Below are 18661 nucleotides of genomic sequence, written 5' to 3' on the forward strand. Positions count from 1 at the left end.
TCCAGATTTCCTGGCTCCGGAAGGCGTTAAATAAAATACAAAGAGAAAAAAAAAAGTAAAGGGCGGGCTAAGAGGCACGCCTAGGAAGCAGCTCCCCTCAGGAAACAGAGCGTCCCTTGGTTCTTTGTTTAGTCTGGCCAGTTGATCTGGGGAAAGCGAAGCAGTCTGCGAAGGTGGAAGGTGGGGACGTGGAGGAGCACTAGGTCTGGGTTGCGGGTCGCCCCTGTCTCCTCGCGGGGAGCCCCTCCTCTGCCCATTCTCGCCTCCTTGCTCCTCCTGAGTCGGGAAACGCGGCCCCGCCTGGCCCCGCGCGGCCGCCGTAGAGTTCCCGTTGCCATGGCTCCCAGGTGCGGACGCGCCGAGGAGAGACTAGGAGGCGTCCAGGGAGGCCTTGGTGGTCCTGGTCGAGGTTCCCGGGCCCGCGAACCCGAGAGGCGCCATGGGACGGAGTAAGCGCCCTCTCCCACCTTCCGCCCTCATTTGTCCCCGTTCTGGGCATCGTCCCGGGCCTCTTGGGACCCTCGGGGCCCCTTCCCGCCAGCGGACCCCAGCCCGGCCCAGCCCTTCGCCCTCTGCAGACCCGGCAGTGCCATGTCCCCCGCTGACTGGCGGGGCAGCTTGGCCCCGGCGAGACTCAGGTTCCCGTTCTGTAAAATGGGGTGGGCGTCGGGGGGTGGGGGTGGGGGGAGAAAAGCATTGGATTTGACGGAAAGGCTGGCTAGTGGAAGGTCTAGGGTTTTGGCGTCAGACACGCCGGGTTCGAGCCCGCGCATCTCCTTGCCTGCAGCGTGGGCTAGTCGCTGTCTCTGAACCACAGCCCTCGGACTCTTTGGGAAGGCAGTGTAGCCTAGTGGTTGAGGGAACCGACTCCGGCACCTATCAGCTGTGAGACTTCCTCACCTCCAAAACGTAGGCAGTAATAGTACTGTTTACAGACAGCCGGTGTTGTAAATGTGATTATAAATGTACCAAGAGACTGAGTTGGCAGGATTAACAGTTATTTATGTTAGATTGAACCAATTATACCAGGTTGAACCTTTCCAATATCGACACCGTCTTTGACCTTTACAGGTAGCAATTTTATACAGTTCCACCGAATTTATCACTTACTGTAAAAGTGTCATAGTGAATACTTTTAAATCAAGAGACCGTGTTGGATGATGGGGTTTCTGCCCTGGAAGAGCTGACAGCCTGGTGGTGGAAGGGGGCTGGTGATTTTATATGTTAACACTTCGTTCGGAAACCAGTTATTTCCTTTCACACTTTTCCTCCCCTTATCCCCATACTGTGGTCCCAGATTTTTCTTTTTCTTTTTGCTCATCAACATTTTTTACTTTTCTGTGGATTATCCTTTGCCCTCTGTCTCTGAATCCTGTCCACCTTCATTTGTTAAATCATTAACTTATCAGAATTGTATTGGAGTTCCTACCCTGTGTCAGGCGTTGAGGATACAGTGGTGAACAAACAGGTGGGCCGGCCCTCCTGGAGCTTCTCCCTTTGAGGAAGAAGGCAAACACTTACTTAAAAATATCAGTCACTATAGAGTCAAAACTAAGAGACAAGATTCTTTTTACTGCTCTTTCCACAGTTCTGAACTGTCTACATCAGGAGAAAAAACTTGGGCTTCTGAGAGAAGATGGTAATAATGGCAGCAAGTACGTCATGTACTTGCTGCCTTCTAGGCAATGTTCTAAGTGGTTTCTCTGTGTTAACTCCTGGAGTCCTCACAAAAATCTTATGAAATAGACACTACTGTCACCTCCATTTTGCAGATGAGGAATCTGAAGCACAGAGAGGTTAGGCAACTTGCCAATTGTCACACAGTAAGTGATGTATCTGGGATGTGAACCTGAAAGGGCTGGCTCTCTTTAATATGTTGCTACACTGTCTCTTGAATGTAAGGGAAGGTCTGGTGAGGAGAAGAGAGGTCATGGTGCAAGTTCTCATGTTGAAAGTCAAAGAGACTACTTTTAGTGTTAGAATCTGCGCAGGGAGAGCAGTGTCAAGCCCAGGGGCAGTGGCTAGGGGAAAATGAAAGAATTAGTTCTTCTCTGCACATTTAATCTGGTGTAGATTATGATTTACAGAAGAATGAGCTTCTTTTTTAAAACAAAAATTTAATATAGAATTCATTTTGTATTACTGTGACTATCAAATTAGGGTGATTAGTCTCATGGAGATGTGATCTGTGTATGCATTTGCTGGGGGAAGTTAAGTACCCACAGGGCCATAGGATGTTATCCCTGGAAGGGCGCTCAGTGGTCTCTAATCCATGCCATGTGTAAAACCATACAGATGGAATCCATTATGCAGAAAGTTTAAGCATCTGGTCCCAAACCTTGCACTTGTTATGTGATAGGTTAGAATTAAATTTGGGGTTCCAGCTCAGTGGCCTTGCATAATGTCTTCATTTTCTTAAAGGCACATAGTGGAAAAAATCAGTTTTATATTAACTCTTCTCAGGTCACCTTGACTAGGAAACTCCCATTAGAATCATCCTTCTTATTCATTGCCATTATATTGTAGACTTCATCAACTGCTTATAACAAATCCTTTAAATCTTTTGTTTCATACTTCTAAGTCTTAATTCATGTGTTGTTCACCATTAATTTCAAGCTCTTTGAAATTGAGGTGAGATACGTTGCTGGATACCACATGGATTGTTCATCACACACCTATGAACAATCGCTAAATGCTTTTCCCAAACATTTTAGCTATATAAGGAAAAGCTTTTTGATGAAAGATGGGCTTCCAAGAAAAACATCCTTTAAAGAAAGTGCATATATTTACATACCAAGCACATAGACAAAGTTTAAGAAATAAGCAAAACACTTGATTATGAATAAATAGTGTTTAATTTGTTTTATTTTTTTTATGTAGGGCCTAATTTAATTTTCAAATTGAACTGGTTACTAAAGACTGTACTAATTTGTTTAACTTTGTTTTTAACTTAATGACTTTATTTGACAATAGCTTTAAGTCTAGGACAGCTATTTCCTTTCTGTAATTATTCATTGATGTAACTGAAAGAGGAATGCTTAGACAAATATTCTGTACCTTAAGAAAATTAAAATACTTTGGCTGTTATATTCATTTAAGTTTATATGAGTGGTCATAGTGAAATTGCTCAGACAGTGCACTTGAAAATTTAACAGTTTAAACATGTGCATAATTCTTCTTAACCAGTCCTTCTTTGAGAGCGTACCACCCCCCTGCTGAATGCTTTACATGCATAGGGCACTTAATCCTCCCAGTAACTGTCTGAAATAAGTACCATAGAAACTCTCTTGAGACAGGTCATTGGAAAAACTTGGTTAAAGTGCTAAGTCATAAAAATGATACATTTTAGGGCTTCTTTCTACAGCTATAATAGAGTAACTGGTATTGGACTTAACCTTCCACTGTAGACAACTATGAAATTGGGCAGGAACAAGTAGGACATAACCATGCTCCTTGAGAGAAGGGAAATGCAAAAGTCATACCCCACTGTCACCCCAGCTTTCTTTGTAGAGGCACTTTCCTACTTGCAGTAAAGAAGATAGAATTCAAGCAAAGTAGTGGTCTTGCAGAGCTAAGGCGGAAATTAGCCTTCTGAACTGCTGAAGTTGCTGTAATTTATGGGGTAGGATACAGAGAAGGAGGTACATTATGGAATGGGGGAGGGAAGAAGACTTCATGGGGACGTTTACTATAGGATTTAGGCAAGGGCTGGCTGAGCATGTGTAGCAAAGACTTGGAGAGACCTGAAAGAGATCGCCTACTGTGGGGCAGAGTGTTGAATGGAGATGCCAGAGGTCAGGCAGTCCTGGAAGGCACAGGAGTCCTGGCCCATCCGGAGTTAAAAGACCTTGCTGAGCCCTTTAAGTATTCATTTGAGACCCCCAAGAAAATCATACCTTAGCAGTAAGTACTGGGCCCTGGAGTAATGACCATGGTCTAGGGCTAAGTTCAAAACTATAATAGATCCACTCTAACAAAAAATACAGTCAAGCCTAACAGGGAAAAAAGGTTCTGTCAGTACTTTAACTGCCTGCCAGAATAAAGTTCCACTCCTTTTAAAGGACAGTGATATAATCTAGACTTTCTACAGTGCTTCAGTAGAAGAATACAACGACCAGCCTACAATTAAAAATTGCTAGACACAAGGAGCAGAAACATGTGGCCATGATCAAGAACAGAAGCAGTTAATAAAAACAGATCCCAAGATGATAGAGGTGCTGAAATTAGGACACAAAGACTTTAAAGCAGTGTGTTAGTTTCCTACAGCTGCCATACAAATTACTACAAATTTAGCAGCTACAGTTCTGCAGGTCACAAGTCTGATATAGAGTCCCTATATCAGACTCTTGTAGATGCTCTTGTAGATTTTCACCCTACCTGAAATCAGGGTGTCAGTGAGACTATGTTCCTTTCTGGAGACTCTAGGGGAGGAGCATTTTCTTGCTTATTTGTTGTTGGCAGAATTTGGTTCCTTACAGTAATAGGACTGAGATCCTCATTTCATTGTTGGTTCTCAGCTTAAGGCCATTTCTAGATTCTAGAGGCCACCCATGTTCCTTGGCTTGTGGCTCCCTTTCTTCATCTTTAGAGCCAGCAGTGGTGGGTTGAATCCTTCTCATTCTATGCATCTCTTTTTCTTCTTCTTCCATCTCAATCTCTGACGTGGCCAGGAAAGTCTCTCTGATTTTAAGGCTGTGTGTGATTAGAGTGGGTCTACCTGTAGAATCTAGGGTACTCTCCCCATCTTAAGGTCCTTACCCTTAATCACATTTGCAAAGTCCCTTTGCCCTTTTGCCAGGCAAGGTAACATATTCCCAGGTTCTGGAAATTAGGGCATAGGCAATAAATAACCTGAGGTTCCACCTTAAGATACTAGAAAAAGATTACAAATTAAACCAAAAATAAATAGAAACCTGGAATAGTACAAGAGCTAAAATCAATGTAGTAGAAAACATAAGGTAAGACAATAGGAAACAAAATAGACAAACAGTAGTAAACAAAATTAATGAAAATTTTATTCTTATCCTATGACCCAGCTATTTTACTCCTAGATATTACCAAAGAAAAATGAAAACCTTTGTCCACTCAAACTTATGTATGATTTGTTTTCTTATGATTGTTTTAAGAGTTCTATATATATTCTACATATAAGTCCTTTATAGAATGTATGATTTGCAAATATTTTCTCTCCATCTATGGCTTATATTTTCATTCTCTTAACAGTGTTTTTCAAAGAGCAGAAGTTTAAAATTTTGAAGTCCAGCTTACCAACTTGTTCTTTTATAGATTTTGCTTTTCGTGCCATCCAAGAAATCTTTACCTAACCCAAGTTCACATAGATTTTCCTCTTATGTTTTTGTTTCCCTAATTTTAAGTTTTACATTATTCTATCATCCATTTAACTCAGTTTTTTAATAAGACACCATTGTACATGATATTGGTATGTAGAAATATAATTGACTTTTCCATTATAGATCTTATATCCTGCAAACTTGCTCAACTCTGCTATGAGTTCTACCAGCTTTTGATGTAGATTTTGTTGGATATTCTCCATAGACAATCATGCTGTCTGCAAAGAGAGATAATTCTACTTCTTCCTTTCCTATCTGGATGGCTTTTATTTCTCTTTCTTGCCTTATTGCTAGAATCTGGCTAGAACCTTTAGTACAATGTTGAAATGGTGAGAACAGCTATCCTTGCCTTTTCCCTGATCTCGGGAAAAGCATTCAGTCTTTGTGCATTGAGTAAGATGATAGCTCTAGGTCTCTTGTAGATGCCCTTTATCAACTTGGGTCAGTTCTCTTCTCTTCCTAGCTTGCTGCAAGTGTTTTTGTTTGTTTGTTGGCTTATAATCAGGTATTTGTGTCTTCTTCTTTTTACTGATCAGTCTGGCAAGAAATTCACCAATTTTATTTTCTTAAAATATTTTTATTGATTTTTCTCTGTTTTTCTGTTTTCTATTTCATTGATTTCTGCTATAACCTTTATTATTTACTTACTTTGGGTTTAATTTGTTTTTGTTTTTGTTTTTTTTTTTAGTTTCTCAAAGAAGAAGCTGATATTTGGGACCTTTCTTCTTTCTTGCTATAGGCATTTAGTGCTATAAATTTCTTCCAAGTTATGTTTTAGCTGCACCCCACAGATTTTGATACGCTGTTTTTTTCCATGTTATATTCTGTTCAAAATACTTTCTCCTTTTGAGTTCCCAATGACAAATTTTTTTTAAAAAGCATTACTTTCTTATATTTTGTCTTGATTTTTAGTTATCTTAGGCTGGAGGGTAAATCCTGTGCCTGTGACTCCGTCGTGTCCGGAACCTGAAGGCTCTGCTGCTCTAATGATTTACTCCTTGTCCTGGTTCTCTGCCCTCTGCTTTCAGGGAGAAAACCTCTTTATGTGCTATCAGTATAGTACTGTGGTTTTCACACCTAGCTTTTAATGTTCAGTTGTCACTCTCAGCCTTACCTTGTCAATTGTGTTTAATGGCAGCCGCCCAATACAGCTGTCCTTAAAGTTACAGTTTCCCCCATATTTCCCTAATGCCTCCATTAATATCCCATTTGCTATAGATTGAATGTTTGTTTCCCACCAAAATTCACATGGTGAGATCTTAACACTCGAGGTGATGGTATTAGGAGGTGGGGCCTTTGGGAGATGATTAGGTCATGAGCACAGAACCCTGATATTGGGATTATTGCCCTTATGAAAGAGGCCCCAGAGATCTAGCTCATGCCCTCCACCATGTGAGGTTACTATCAACGGGGAACAAATATTCAACGTTCCATGTTAGCTAGCGTCTGCTTTTGTGTGCCACTTCCGGTATCCACCCTTCCAGGTTGGGTTCCCCAGGAGGCAGACTTTTAGATGGAGGCTGGTGTGCTGGAGGTTTTTTAGGGAGCGTCATTGGAGTGGGTAGGGAAGAAAGCAAGATCGGGCAGAGAGGGGAGTAGGGCTGGGATGCATCTTAACAAAGGTCTTAGCCAACCAACCTGGAAATCGGAAGGAGCTCTGAACTTGGAACGGACCTCTGGTTTTCCCAAGTTGGGGTGAGAGGGTTGGGCCCTTTTAGCCCCACACCAATCGATCACTGGATATGGACTTTCCTGGGAAGGGGCATGACCTTGGTTGAGATGTTTCTTCAGCTGAGGTGACTTCACGGTGGGCAGGTGAGGGCTGCCTTCTGGCAGAACTCCCAGCAGCAGGAAGTAATCCTTCAGGCCTGAAGGGGGGAACTGGGCACTGTAGCATCTACCATAGCCTGTGGCGTCCTTTCCTCATTCGTTTATCTGGCAAATATGTACTCACATTTCACGATCCAGCCCGGACTTCTTCTCCATGATGCTTCGCTTGACCTTCTTCTTGTCACTCAGTAGCATGGATCACTCCCTCCTTTGTACTCACTGTACTTTCTGTATTCTTCCGTCCTTGCCCCGTACACCCTGTCCGTGTTTGTAACAGCACACACTGCGTGAGTGCCTCTAACAGTGTCATGGGATCAGGGTGTAGAGTATGGCCACCAACGCTCATGATAACCATGAGTCAGTAAGAAAAGGCAGGGCAAATGAGTAATCCTGTTTCTAAAAATGCCCATGGAAAACAATAAAAGAAAAAAAGTTTAGATGCTGCAAGATGAAATCTTCACCTATTTGTAACCCCTTCATTTATGTTAAATCTCTGTTTCATGTATGTATCCACTAGGTCTTTCAAGATGTTTACAAATTCTGCAGAATCTGCCCAAAACATATATTACTAATTTTATTCTAATCCAGCAAGAAAGAGAGGGTTGTTTACAAAACACGATATAAAACCTGAAGGATGAACACTAAATTGTTGGCTTTGGGAGTTTCTAGAACCTCGTTCAATACACTGAAATCTCTTTCATAGTAAACACAACATGACAACCTCTAGTATTCCAGAAAACTTCTCCTCTTGCCCTTTGCCCCCCCTACCCTGCAAAGTCATTTTATTGAAACTCCCTCAAGTTATTGAGAACCCAGTCGTATTAAGGAATTGAAAAGAAGCCTAGCGTAGCTCATCAGTTTTGCTTAAAACTTTGGAATCCACGGCAGAATTCTTTTAGGGCGATAAGTATGAATCTGTGGTTATAATTGTTAGTATCCTTCATCAGCCACTCATTCAGACATTGGTTATGACCTTCTGTAGGTGAGATACTTCTCAGAGTCCATCTGAATCCTGTATTTTGCTGTTTGAATTTTTTCAAAATAAGGAAGTGAAAGTATATTTCATATAGTAAGTACCTTGGCATGTTCTTCTATACCATGTGATAGGCCCTGTAATACCATCTGTCTTGAAATAGTCTTATGATGACATATTAATGCTTCCAAAGCTTTTTTAAGTCCCTAAAGTGATTTCTTGTAAATGCAGTGCTGTATTATTTAGAGTAGGACTTTCTAAAGGCGAACAGTGCTCCTTGGAGTTAAAGAATGTTTGGTCTCAATTGCACAGTACATAAAACCACAAAATGTTTTCCCATTTCAAAGTCTGAAACACTATAACCTCCATACACCATGTAGATATTCTGACACATTTCTTCTTGGGGACCCTGGCTTTTGCACTGATGTTTGCCATCACAGGTGAGGCAGTATTGTGTAACAGCAGTTTCCTGAGTTACACAATATGTAACTATGAAATCAGTGTGCCACACAGCAGTTTGCTTAACATAGAAGAGTTCAGAAAGGGGCTGCTGGGAAATTCCAGACCTTCACAGTTCTACCTTCCTCTGTGATTCTCCTCTTGATTTTCTTTTAATCTATCCTCATTGTGTGTAACTTGCTGTTGGGCAGACTTCCCTGTTGTGCTGAGTGAAACTGAGCCCCTCCTCTCCCACGTGTGTGCGTGTGTGTGTAAATTTGTTATTTATGCCAACTCCCCCACCTTTCCCCACCCCTTTCCACTAATAGTGATTTTTATCATCTTAATTCTCATGATTAGGAGATACGGATCAACATAATTCCTTCCTAATATCTACATGCCTCTGAAAGGGAGGATTTGACAATTGCATGCAACTGATCAAATTCATGCACATAATAGCATAATGAAAAGAATTTCTTAAATTTTAAGAAAGGTGTAGCCAGAGAACATAGGAAGGACGTTTGGCACCATTGAGAACTTAGTCAACAGTTGGAGGGACCAGAAAGTTTTCAGGGTTAGGTAAATCAGAAAAGTTTTCAAGTCTGTAGACCTGGAGGAACCTGTGATACCTTTTGTGTCCCCGAGAGCCAGGAGGCCCCACGTGGCCTGTGCAGATGCTTCACAAGATGCCATCAGAACTCCCCTGCCCACATTCGACTTCACTGTATCTGTGAGGCTGACAGCTCTATGGGATTCAAGTTAGGCTGTGTCTTCAAGCTGGGTACCCAACTAAGCCTTCAGCTGGGGCAGCTGGGGATTGGGGGCAAGAATATGAGTGGAGGCCCATGTATCAAGTTATACATCAAACTGCTAAATAAAATGCATCTTCCTTCCTTGACAAGTACACCTTCGTAACAACCCAGAAGGCTACATTCAATATGTTTCTCAGACTCCTTGGGTTCTGTGCCAGCACGTGGTGGCTTGTGGAAAGCCAGCTCCTTCGTTCGCATCCCATCCCTGGCTCTATCCTGGTCCCTCGTGCCCACGTATGAGGGTAGACACTGCAGCCTACACATCCAAGCCACCCACATCCCGAGAAAACAGCTGCTCCTTGGACACCCCTGGGTGTAGGAATGTGTGCCTGACGGTGCAGCCTGCCTTCAGGAATGGGCCTGGAGAAGCATCCAGCGTAGGACTTGGAGGCAGGCTTGGGGCCCCTTTGGCAGAGACTTCCATTGTTCTCCACCTGCGGCATGGTCTGGAGGAGAGGGCATGGGCTCTGGAAGGGCATGTCCTCCTGGCCCATTGACCCCACGTCTAATGGCAGCGAGGCCTCCAAAGTCCAATCCCTGCTCCATGGATTTGTGTCATTTAAGTCACGTACACACTGTTAGTCATTGAGGGTCTGTCTTCATCACAGCAGTGCATCACTTCCACATTTCATTAAGTTAGCTGAAATAACATTGGTCGTGCCATCCCAACCCCTTAACCCGTGTTGCATCCTTACTAAGAGAATTCTTGTAGATAAACTTCAGAGGCAGGTAATGGTATTGACTCTACACAGCAGCTTTGATGTATCCTCAACTTGGCTGTACCCATTTATTCATTGTCAGTTGATTTAAGCTGTTAGAACCAACTTTGGTGGTGGGAGTTCTGGAGAGTAGTTTTAATTCGCTTCTCTTGCAAGTTTGGTTTTCAGAAAGTTTATTGTTTTTCGTTTCCTTAAATAGAGCAGTCTGTTCAAGCCAGCTTGCCTAATAGCAGCAACATCCAGAGACGGCAGAGTGCAGCAGGCAGTAGGGATCCCAGCGAGCCAGGGCTGGTGGGACTGCCCTATTAGCCTTCTAACACCTCTTTGGCCTGCCCCCTCCCCAGGACCTAGTTTACGGCCATCTTTGCTGTTAGTGGAGCCAAAAAAGCTTAGAGCGGCAGGAACATTCCCCATGTGTGGTATTTTAATCTCTTAACCTCTGCGTTTCCCTTGTCTTTCTTCCAAAGAGCTGTCACCGCAAGCAACCCCATCTCCTACCACCGGAAGTAGCAGAGGGTTCAGCTAACTGCACACAAATGATGGAGTTCGTACATGTTTTCACATTGTTCAAAAAAGGCAAACTTCACTTTTAAGGATGTGGCACAGAAGCGGGGCAGCTGAAGGTGCTGTGAAGAACTTTGTCTCCGCTAGAGAAGCTTGCGCATTTAGGAAGCTTGAGAAATTTTGAGAGGCTCCTATTTGCTCGCTTTTGGGGCAGTGGAGCATAGTGGTTTAGAGCACGCGGTCAGGTGCCGGATTCCTACACTTAAAACCTCGCTCTAGCACTTACTAGCGAGACCTTGGGCAAGTTATTTAAACTATCTGTGCCTCAATTCCTCATCTGAAAAAGATAACTAATCATTGTCCATACTCACATGTTAATACCTGCATAGCATTTAGACAGTGCTTGGCACCTTGTAAAGGCAATAAATGAATCTTTATTATCTTGTAGGATGGACAGGTGATATTTCCACATTCCACCTAAAATGTGAGGGTTCACACGGATTAATAATTTTTAATAGCACTGGAAAATACAAGTTTTCTCCATTGTCATTACCTCCTTGATTTTAGTACATATTACAAAGAGGGTGCGTGTCCTGTTCTTGGCCCTCACTGTGGACCCAGGTGTTGTCTCCAGTACCTTGGTGCTACCGTCATCCTATGGTCCTGGCCTGTGGCATCAGGCCAGCCCCGTGCTACTCATCACTCTTGTCAGGGGGGTGGGGACTCTCGCAACCCCTCCTCCTGCTAGCAGCTTCTTTCATTCCTCCTGGAAATGGACCAAGTGCTTTATATGATTGCAGTGCAAAATCTAGGGTGTTCCTCTCCTGTCTCTTCCACTCTAGTTAAATAAATACCAGTTGAATGAATGAATGAGTGAGTGAACCTTTCCTTATTGAATGGTTGTGGCTGTTGAATGGAGATGCTTTCATATTTCTGCCCTCTGTCAGCCCAACCGTACCTCTCTGGAGCAGAGCAGGTACGGTTGCTCTGTCCTGGATTACTTAGTGGGTCTCATCCAGTTCGACATGATACCACCTCAAGATTCCACGTTCTCAGGGTCATTACCTGTCAACTTGGTCTCCATCCATACAGCGAAATGTGTGTAGATCCCAGTGTAAGAAAGACAAAATGTATCATCACATCTTTCTTCTGAGTCACCCTGGAGTCACAAAAACTCCCAGTAGGAGGAAGCACTTCTCTGATCTCTGTCCTTTTGAAAATGACTTGGGCCTGGAGAATTCACATCTAACTGCAAGGAAAAACCAATGCATTAATAACTTAATGGAGATGGAGATATAATATGTAACAAATTTTTCTTTCAGTCACGGAAGATCTTATTAGACGGAATGCCGAGCACAATGACTGCATAATTTTTTCCCTGGAGGAGCTCTCCTTGCATCAGCAAGAAATAGAAAGACTAGAACATATTGACAAGTGGTGCCGGGATTTAAAAATCCTCTATCTTCAAAATAATCTCATTGGAAAAATTGGTGAGTCTTCAGGACTTTGTTCTTATGGTTTCTTTAACATTTTGAATGGGAGAATGTTGGCAAATGCAGTGTTATTCTTAGAGGAAGAAAAAGAATTACATGGAGGAATAGACACAGCCATCTCTCAGTAGCTGTGTATGGAACACTTCCCTGAACCTTTTCGTGCCTGTTCCATCTCCTTGCCCTGGGCATCTCCATCAAGGAATTGGGAGGACCGGTTGATGGCTGGGAGCACATCAGTTGATGTAGTCATTTAAAACCTGATTTTTAAAAAGTTTAAAAGAGAGGGGGATATAATCCAGGCATTTGTCATGGTTTTACAGCATCACTCTGTGAACCTGAAAGGATTATGGGAGAGCTGAGTAAATCCTTGTCAGATCCCAGCCTGTGATAACTAGGTCCGCCGTACGTATTGAGAATGTACGTGTGCAAGGCATTGTGCTCAGTACTGGATATCGAGGGGGCTCCACAATTACACCCCTGCTGACTGCTCCAGTTTGGAATGAAATGAGAGGTAAAAACAGGAGTCAGGAGGATGGAGATCCAAAAATCAGCATTATAACTGATAAAAGCTCTTCGGAGAATGTGGCTTAGACTTGCAGCCAAGTGGGATTCCTAATATGCCCCCAGAATTAAGCCTACCCACCACCCATTTACATGCAGAACTGGACAATGCAGGCTTCCCCTACCCACGCAGGCCCCCTGCTCTATGGCGGGAGCGGGTCGAGACTGTGTGCCCTCTGCCAGCGGGGAGATCCCAGACCCAGGAGAGACGGTGGGACTGGGCATGCCCATTTCCTTCTCCCAGTTCACCCATCAGGTAAGTGGGTCCTCCCCATCCAATTGCCACCCCCTCCCCCGGGAAGAATGAGTTAAGGGGACAGAGAGAAGAGAGGCCTGTGGAGACACTCTAACAGGGGATCCTGCCACATGGAAACAGGAGGAGTGACCCCCAACCCTCAGAAAAGCTACAGTGTAGTTTAGTGGTAAGAGCAGGTGCAGGCCCTAATGTCAGGTAGACTCAGGTTTGAACCCTGCCTCTGCAAAAAACTAAGTCAGTCAACTTAGTCCCTCTGTGTCTTAGTCTTGCCGTCTGTAAAATGGGAACAACAACATCTAACACACAGACATGGTATTAGAGCTACATGGTGCTCTAGACGTGCTTAGCTTTATGCCTGCTCATGAGAAAATAGCTGCTCTGCTATTAATATCGTCACTTACCCAGGGGCCCCAGGCCAGCCCCGCGAAGGTAGAAGCAGAGGGGAGAACCACACAGAGTTGGTGGAAAAGGGATGGAGTCAGGGGTGATGAGGCAGAGTGAGTGCCAGCCCCTGTGGGTTCTGACACTAGAGCCCAGAGGTCGGCTCGTAAGATTATACTTTAACTCTCCACAGTCACAGGCGGCAGTTCTCAGCAGGGCCACTTGGCAATGTCTGGAGACATATCTGGTTGTTGCTGTGTGTGTGTGTGTGTGTGTGTGTGTGTGTGTGTGTGGGTAAGGGGTCAGCTACTGGCAGTTAGTGTGCAGAGGCCAGGGACATGCTAACCGTCCCAGGACCTCTCCCCCGCCCCCCACAAGAAAGAATTACCTGGCCCCAGATGACAGTATTGCTGAGGCTGAGAAACTCTGCTGATGTAGTTGCCTCCAGCTTAGCGGGTAATTGAAAATTGGCTCTAGGGATACAAAAGTCTAGAATTTGCATCATTTTTGAAGGTTTATTAAAATTCTTTCTATTCCTTCAGATAATTATTTTTGGCATCTTGTACTTTACCAGAAATTAGAAACTCTGGCGCATTGTTCAATTAAAAAGGCGGTTATAGAAAACCACTAGCTTTTATGCACGAGAGCATTAAAGAGTTGTCCTAATTGTGCAGCTCTAAAAGATTGCCCAAAATTTTCATCTCCGCAGCTGGGTCCATCACAATTACTAATTAGTAGCATAGTATTTCAGTCCTTTTCAGAGCTGTGAGAAAGCTTAAATTTTTGCTTCCAAAGTATTCTTAAATTAAACACGCTTTTAAATCCTAATAATGGGATTTTTTCAGTGCTCCTCCACCCATAGGCATTTAGGCACTTTTTTAGCAAGTAAAACTGTTTCTCTAGGATTCAGACTCGCTCTTGGGCCACAGAGGTAGAAGTTTGCAAAACACCTGCCTTTCCTGAAGCTCTGTTCCTCACTGGGAGATCCAGGTGGGCTGTGGAGCCAGGCTTTGCTTAGTGGGGCTCCAGGTGTCAGCTGAGGACTGTCCGGGGTCTGTGAAAGTGGGGCTCGGGCCTCACCCCAGACTTACTGGCTCAGAGCCTCTGGGGGTGGGCTCCCGGAATCTGCATTGGTAACAGCTTCCCGATGAGCCCCAAGCTGAACACCTCAGAGCGGCTTGAACTGGGGGATGGGTTTGGTCCAGTACAAGTTTGTAGGTCTGGTTATAGAGGTTGGTGAGAACTCCTCCCAGGCTGGTTTGGCCGAGAACGCAGACTCCCTTCCTGCTGCCCAAGAAGCTCTGCATATTTTTACTTATAGAGCTTTGTTTTTTCCTGACCAGTTTGACCCATTGTTCTCGATTTAATTTAATTTAATTTAGGAAATCCTTACAAAACAAATCTTAACTTTTTTTCTACCAGATGACTCTTTTCGCATTTACAGTGTTATACATAAAATGACAGTGGAGAAGTGGGCTGGCAATTTTAACAATAATAGCTTTATGTATTTTTGTTCAGGATATGTACTAGGCACTGTATTATAATCTTGAGCACATAGAGCTCTACAAGTCTGTGACTGTCAAATGCTCAGATATTGCCTAGAGGAACTCTTGTAAACATCAGTATTACTTAGAATAATATAATTGCTGAGAGAAACTTTAGTAATTTATTCCAAAATCTTCATTTAAAAAATGAGTAAACTGAGGCTCGGAGAGGTAAACTGTTATTCTCAGGAATTCTATGGAAACAAATACATGATATTTTATAAATTTCAGGTGAAATATTAGTAGTGATAAGGGTGACGGTTCTAAATCATCATGTTTGACCGTCATAATATCCCTGAAAAATGGTCCAGACGAAGCATTATTTAAGTGAGCCTGCCCCAAATGCACATTTCTTAGCAGGGTTTTCTACATTCATGTCATCTTAAAAAGGACTCTTCTTTTAAAGTGTAGTGTAATGATTTAGGCCAAGCTCTGGAGTCAGATTTCCTGGCTGTACCATTTAACCTTGAATAAGTGGATTTATTCTCTGCACCTTGGTATTCTCATTTGCATAAGGGAGACGACAATAGTTTTAACTTCATAGGATTGTTATGAAGATTAAATGAGATAATACGCAAAATGCTTAGAAAATTGTATGGCGTGTAATAAGCACTCAGTAATGTAAGCTATGGTATTATTAACTGTTTTTAAAGGGCCCCACCCTTCAGCGATTCCTTGACTTATTTATGCTTTTGCCTTGCCTATATGGGCTTTCATATTTATTAAAAACAATAATCCTGTATCAGGATGATTTTGGCTTCACGTAAAGGAAAACAGAACTCAAGATGGCTTAGCAGTGAGGAAATCTAGCATCTAACCCAACTATAAGTCTAGAGATAGGCCAGTCTCCAGGGTTGGTTGATTCCTTCTCTCTGCTCCGCCAGTCACAGTGGGCTTCATCCTACAGCGGGTTCCCTCAGGTTTGCAAGATGACTATGAGTACCAGTAAAGATAGTATTTCCTTCCTTTTTAACATCCAGCAGGAAAAAGAGACAGGAAATCCGCAAGCATGAAATACAGATCATTCCTTCTCATCTGATTGGGAGTACTTGGTGTGCATGCCCTCTCCTGCATCACACAATCGCCAGGAGACTGCCACGGGCTGGTTGACTTAAGCCTGGGCTCCTGAGCTGTCACTAGCCAGGGACATGAGATTGCCAAGTGTTGGGCCAGCTTGGTTAAGCCTAACCCCCCTGGAGTTGGAGCTGGGTAGAGACATGAGCAGAAATGGGTTGGTTCCATTAGGAAGGACAGAGGGAGAAATGGATGCTGTGTGGGCAACCAACAATGTCTGAAGTACAGGTACAGATCTGAAAAAGCAACATGGTTTTGACAGCCATAATGATCCTTAGATTCTCATTACCATTTTCATAATAGATTACATAAAAATGTCTTTTATCTTGAAGGTTAATTAATTCCATTCTTTGTATATTTCAGAAAATGTTAGCAAACTCAAGAAACTTGAATATTTGAATTTAGCTTTAAACAACATTGAAAAAATTGAAAATTTGGAAGGTAAGAATTTTCTTCTTATAATTTATTGTTAATTAAAATTAGACTTCAACGGTATTGCTTAAACAATAGGTAGACTTTTCAAATTAACATTTTACATAAGTCTTATGTTTCTCAATTCTTGTTGTAAAAAGTCAAACGATAACAAGATACACAAATTCGAAAATGTAAGTCCACTTCACCCCTTCGTAACCCAGTTTCCTTCCCAGAGGCAGTGGTATTAACGCTTTGGTGTATAGAAGGTAGTTTTGTTACATTTTACTTTGTATCAGTGGGATCATACTATGAATATTGTTTTCAAAATGAATTTCTTCCATAAAATTACCTTGTTCTTCTGACATCCAGGAAGGATGGGGAAGGCTGTCTAATGGAATGATTGTAGACTGAGTTATCCAACTGTTGTTCTGCAGATGGACAATTGGGTGGTTTCTACATTTTGCTATCATAAGCATGGCTGCAATGAGCACCCTAATACGTTTCACTCTGTGTACATGTGTAAATATTTTTCTAGGATAGATACTTAGAAATGGAATTCCTGGGTTTAAATACGCATATTTTGGAAAATATTGCCAATTTGTTCTCCAAAAAGGTTGTATTGATATACACCTGTACCTATGGTCCACGTGAATACCCATTTTCCCCCAACTTCACTAGTGCTTTTTTTTTTTTTTTTTTTTTTTAAGAAATTCACGTTCTTTTATTTATTTATTTATTTATTTATTTATTTATTTATTTATGACTGTGTTGAGTCTTCGTTTCTGTGCGAGGGCTTTCTCTAGTTGTGGCAAGTGGGGACCACTCTTCATCGCGGTGCGCGGGCCTCTCACCGTTGCGGCCTCTCTTGGTGCGGAGCACAGGCTCCAGACGCGCAGGCTCAGCAATTGTGGCTCACGGGCCCAGTTGCTCCGTGGCATGTGGGATCTTCCCAGACCAGGGCTCGAACCCGTGTCCCCTGCATTGGCAGGCAGATTCTCAACCACTGCGCCACCAGGGAAGCCCTTTTTTTTTTTTTTAATTTATTTTTTTGGCTGTGTTGGGTCTTCGTTTCTGTGCGAGCGCTTTCTCTAGTTGTGGCGAGCAGGGGCCACTCTTCAACGCGGTGCGCGGGCCTCTTCACCATCGCGGCCTCTCTTGTTGCGGAGCACAGGCTCCAGACGCGCAGGCTCAGTCGTTGTGGCTCACGGGCCTAGTTGCTCCGCGGCATATGGGATCTTCCCAGACCAGGGCTTGTACCTGTGTCCCCTGCATTGGCAGGCAGACTCTCAACCACTGTGCCACCAGGAAGCCCCACTAGTGCTTTTTATAAGCAATCGTTTTCTAAAGATTAGAAGACATTGTTCTCTAGTAATTTTTAAAATTTGCACCTCACTTATTATTATTGATCTTCCATATAACCTTTCAGATGTTTATTGAATATTTATATTTTTCTTATGTGAATAACTACTTCATATCTTTTGGCCATTTTTCTACTGATTTTTCTTCATGTGCTATTATGCATTCCAGATATTAATACCTTGTTATATATGTTATAAATCTTTTCTCTTGAGTGTACTACTTTTATTTCAGTCATGATGCTGGTATTGTTCAGAAGTCTTACTTCTGAAATGAATATACTCCAATTTATCAGTCTTTTTCTTTATGGATTCTTTATGGTTTCTGGATACAAATATAGTCCATATAAGTTCTAATTTTAATAATTTTATTCTTTACATTTAATCTCTCTAATGTGCTTCAAATTTAACATGTAAATATTTCTGAATGGAAATATTTGGACAATTTAGTATTTTGAAATTTGAAATATAATTTACGTATTTTAAATTTACATACACGATTTTAAAATACACGATTCACAGGTTTTTAGTATATTTGCAAGGTTGTGCATCCATCATCACTATTTAATTCCAGAACATTTTCGTCACCTCAAAAGAAACCCCCATATCCATTAGCATTCATTCCCCGTTCACCTCCTACCCTAGCCCCTAACAACCCCTAATCTACTTTCTGTCTCCATAGATTTTCCCATTCTGAACATGTAATATAGGTGGAATCAAACAATACATGGTCTTCTGTTCTGACTTCTTAGTCTAATGTGTTCAGGGTTCATCCATGTTGTAGGATGTGTCAGTACTTAATCCTTTTTAGGACTGAATAATATTCCATCGTATGGATACACCTCATTTTGTTTATTCATTCATTAGTTGATGGGTATTTGAGTTGCGTCCACTTTTTGGTTACTATGAATAAAGCTGCTATGAACATTAATGTACAAGTTTTTGCATAAACATCT

General features: G+C 42.5%; 1 protein-coding gene across 5 annotated transcripts in view; it reads left to right on the plus strand.

Moving 5' to 3' along the window:
• Positions 1 to 18661, plus strand: part of DNAAF11 (dynein axonemal assembly factor 11) — an 85778-nt gene that overhangs the window by 10752 nt on the left and 56365 nt on the right. For 2 of the 5 annotated variants that reach the window (XM_057532380.1, XM_057532379.1), the window contains exons 1-3: positions 316 to 449; positions 11950 to 12117; positions 16300 to 16377. In XM_057532380.1, the coding sequence (XP_057388363.1) occupies positions 440 to 449; positions 11950 to 12117; positions 16300 to 16377 (256 nt within the window). In that variant the 5' untranslated portion in view covers positions 316 to 439. Of the gene's footprint in view, positions 1 to 315; positions 450 to 11949; positions 12118 to 16299; positions 16378 to 18661 lie in introns of those variants that run through there. The other 3 variants (XM_057532382.1, XM_028168198.2, XM_057532381.1) reach the window with 3 other exon arrangements.

This window comes from Balaenoptera acutorostrata, chromosome 17 (genome assembly GCF_949987535.1).
Source record: "Balaenoptera acutorostrata chromosome 17, mBalAcu1.1, whole genome shotgun sequence".
Lineage (NCBI taxonomy): Eukaryota > Metazoa > Chordata > Mammalia > Artiodactyla > Balaenopteridae > Balaenoptera > Balaenoptera acutorostrata.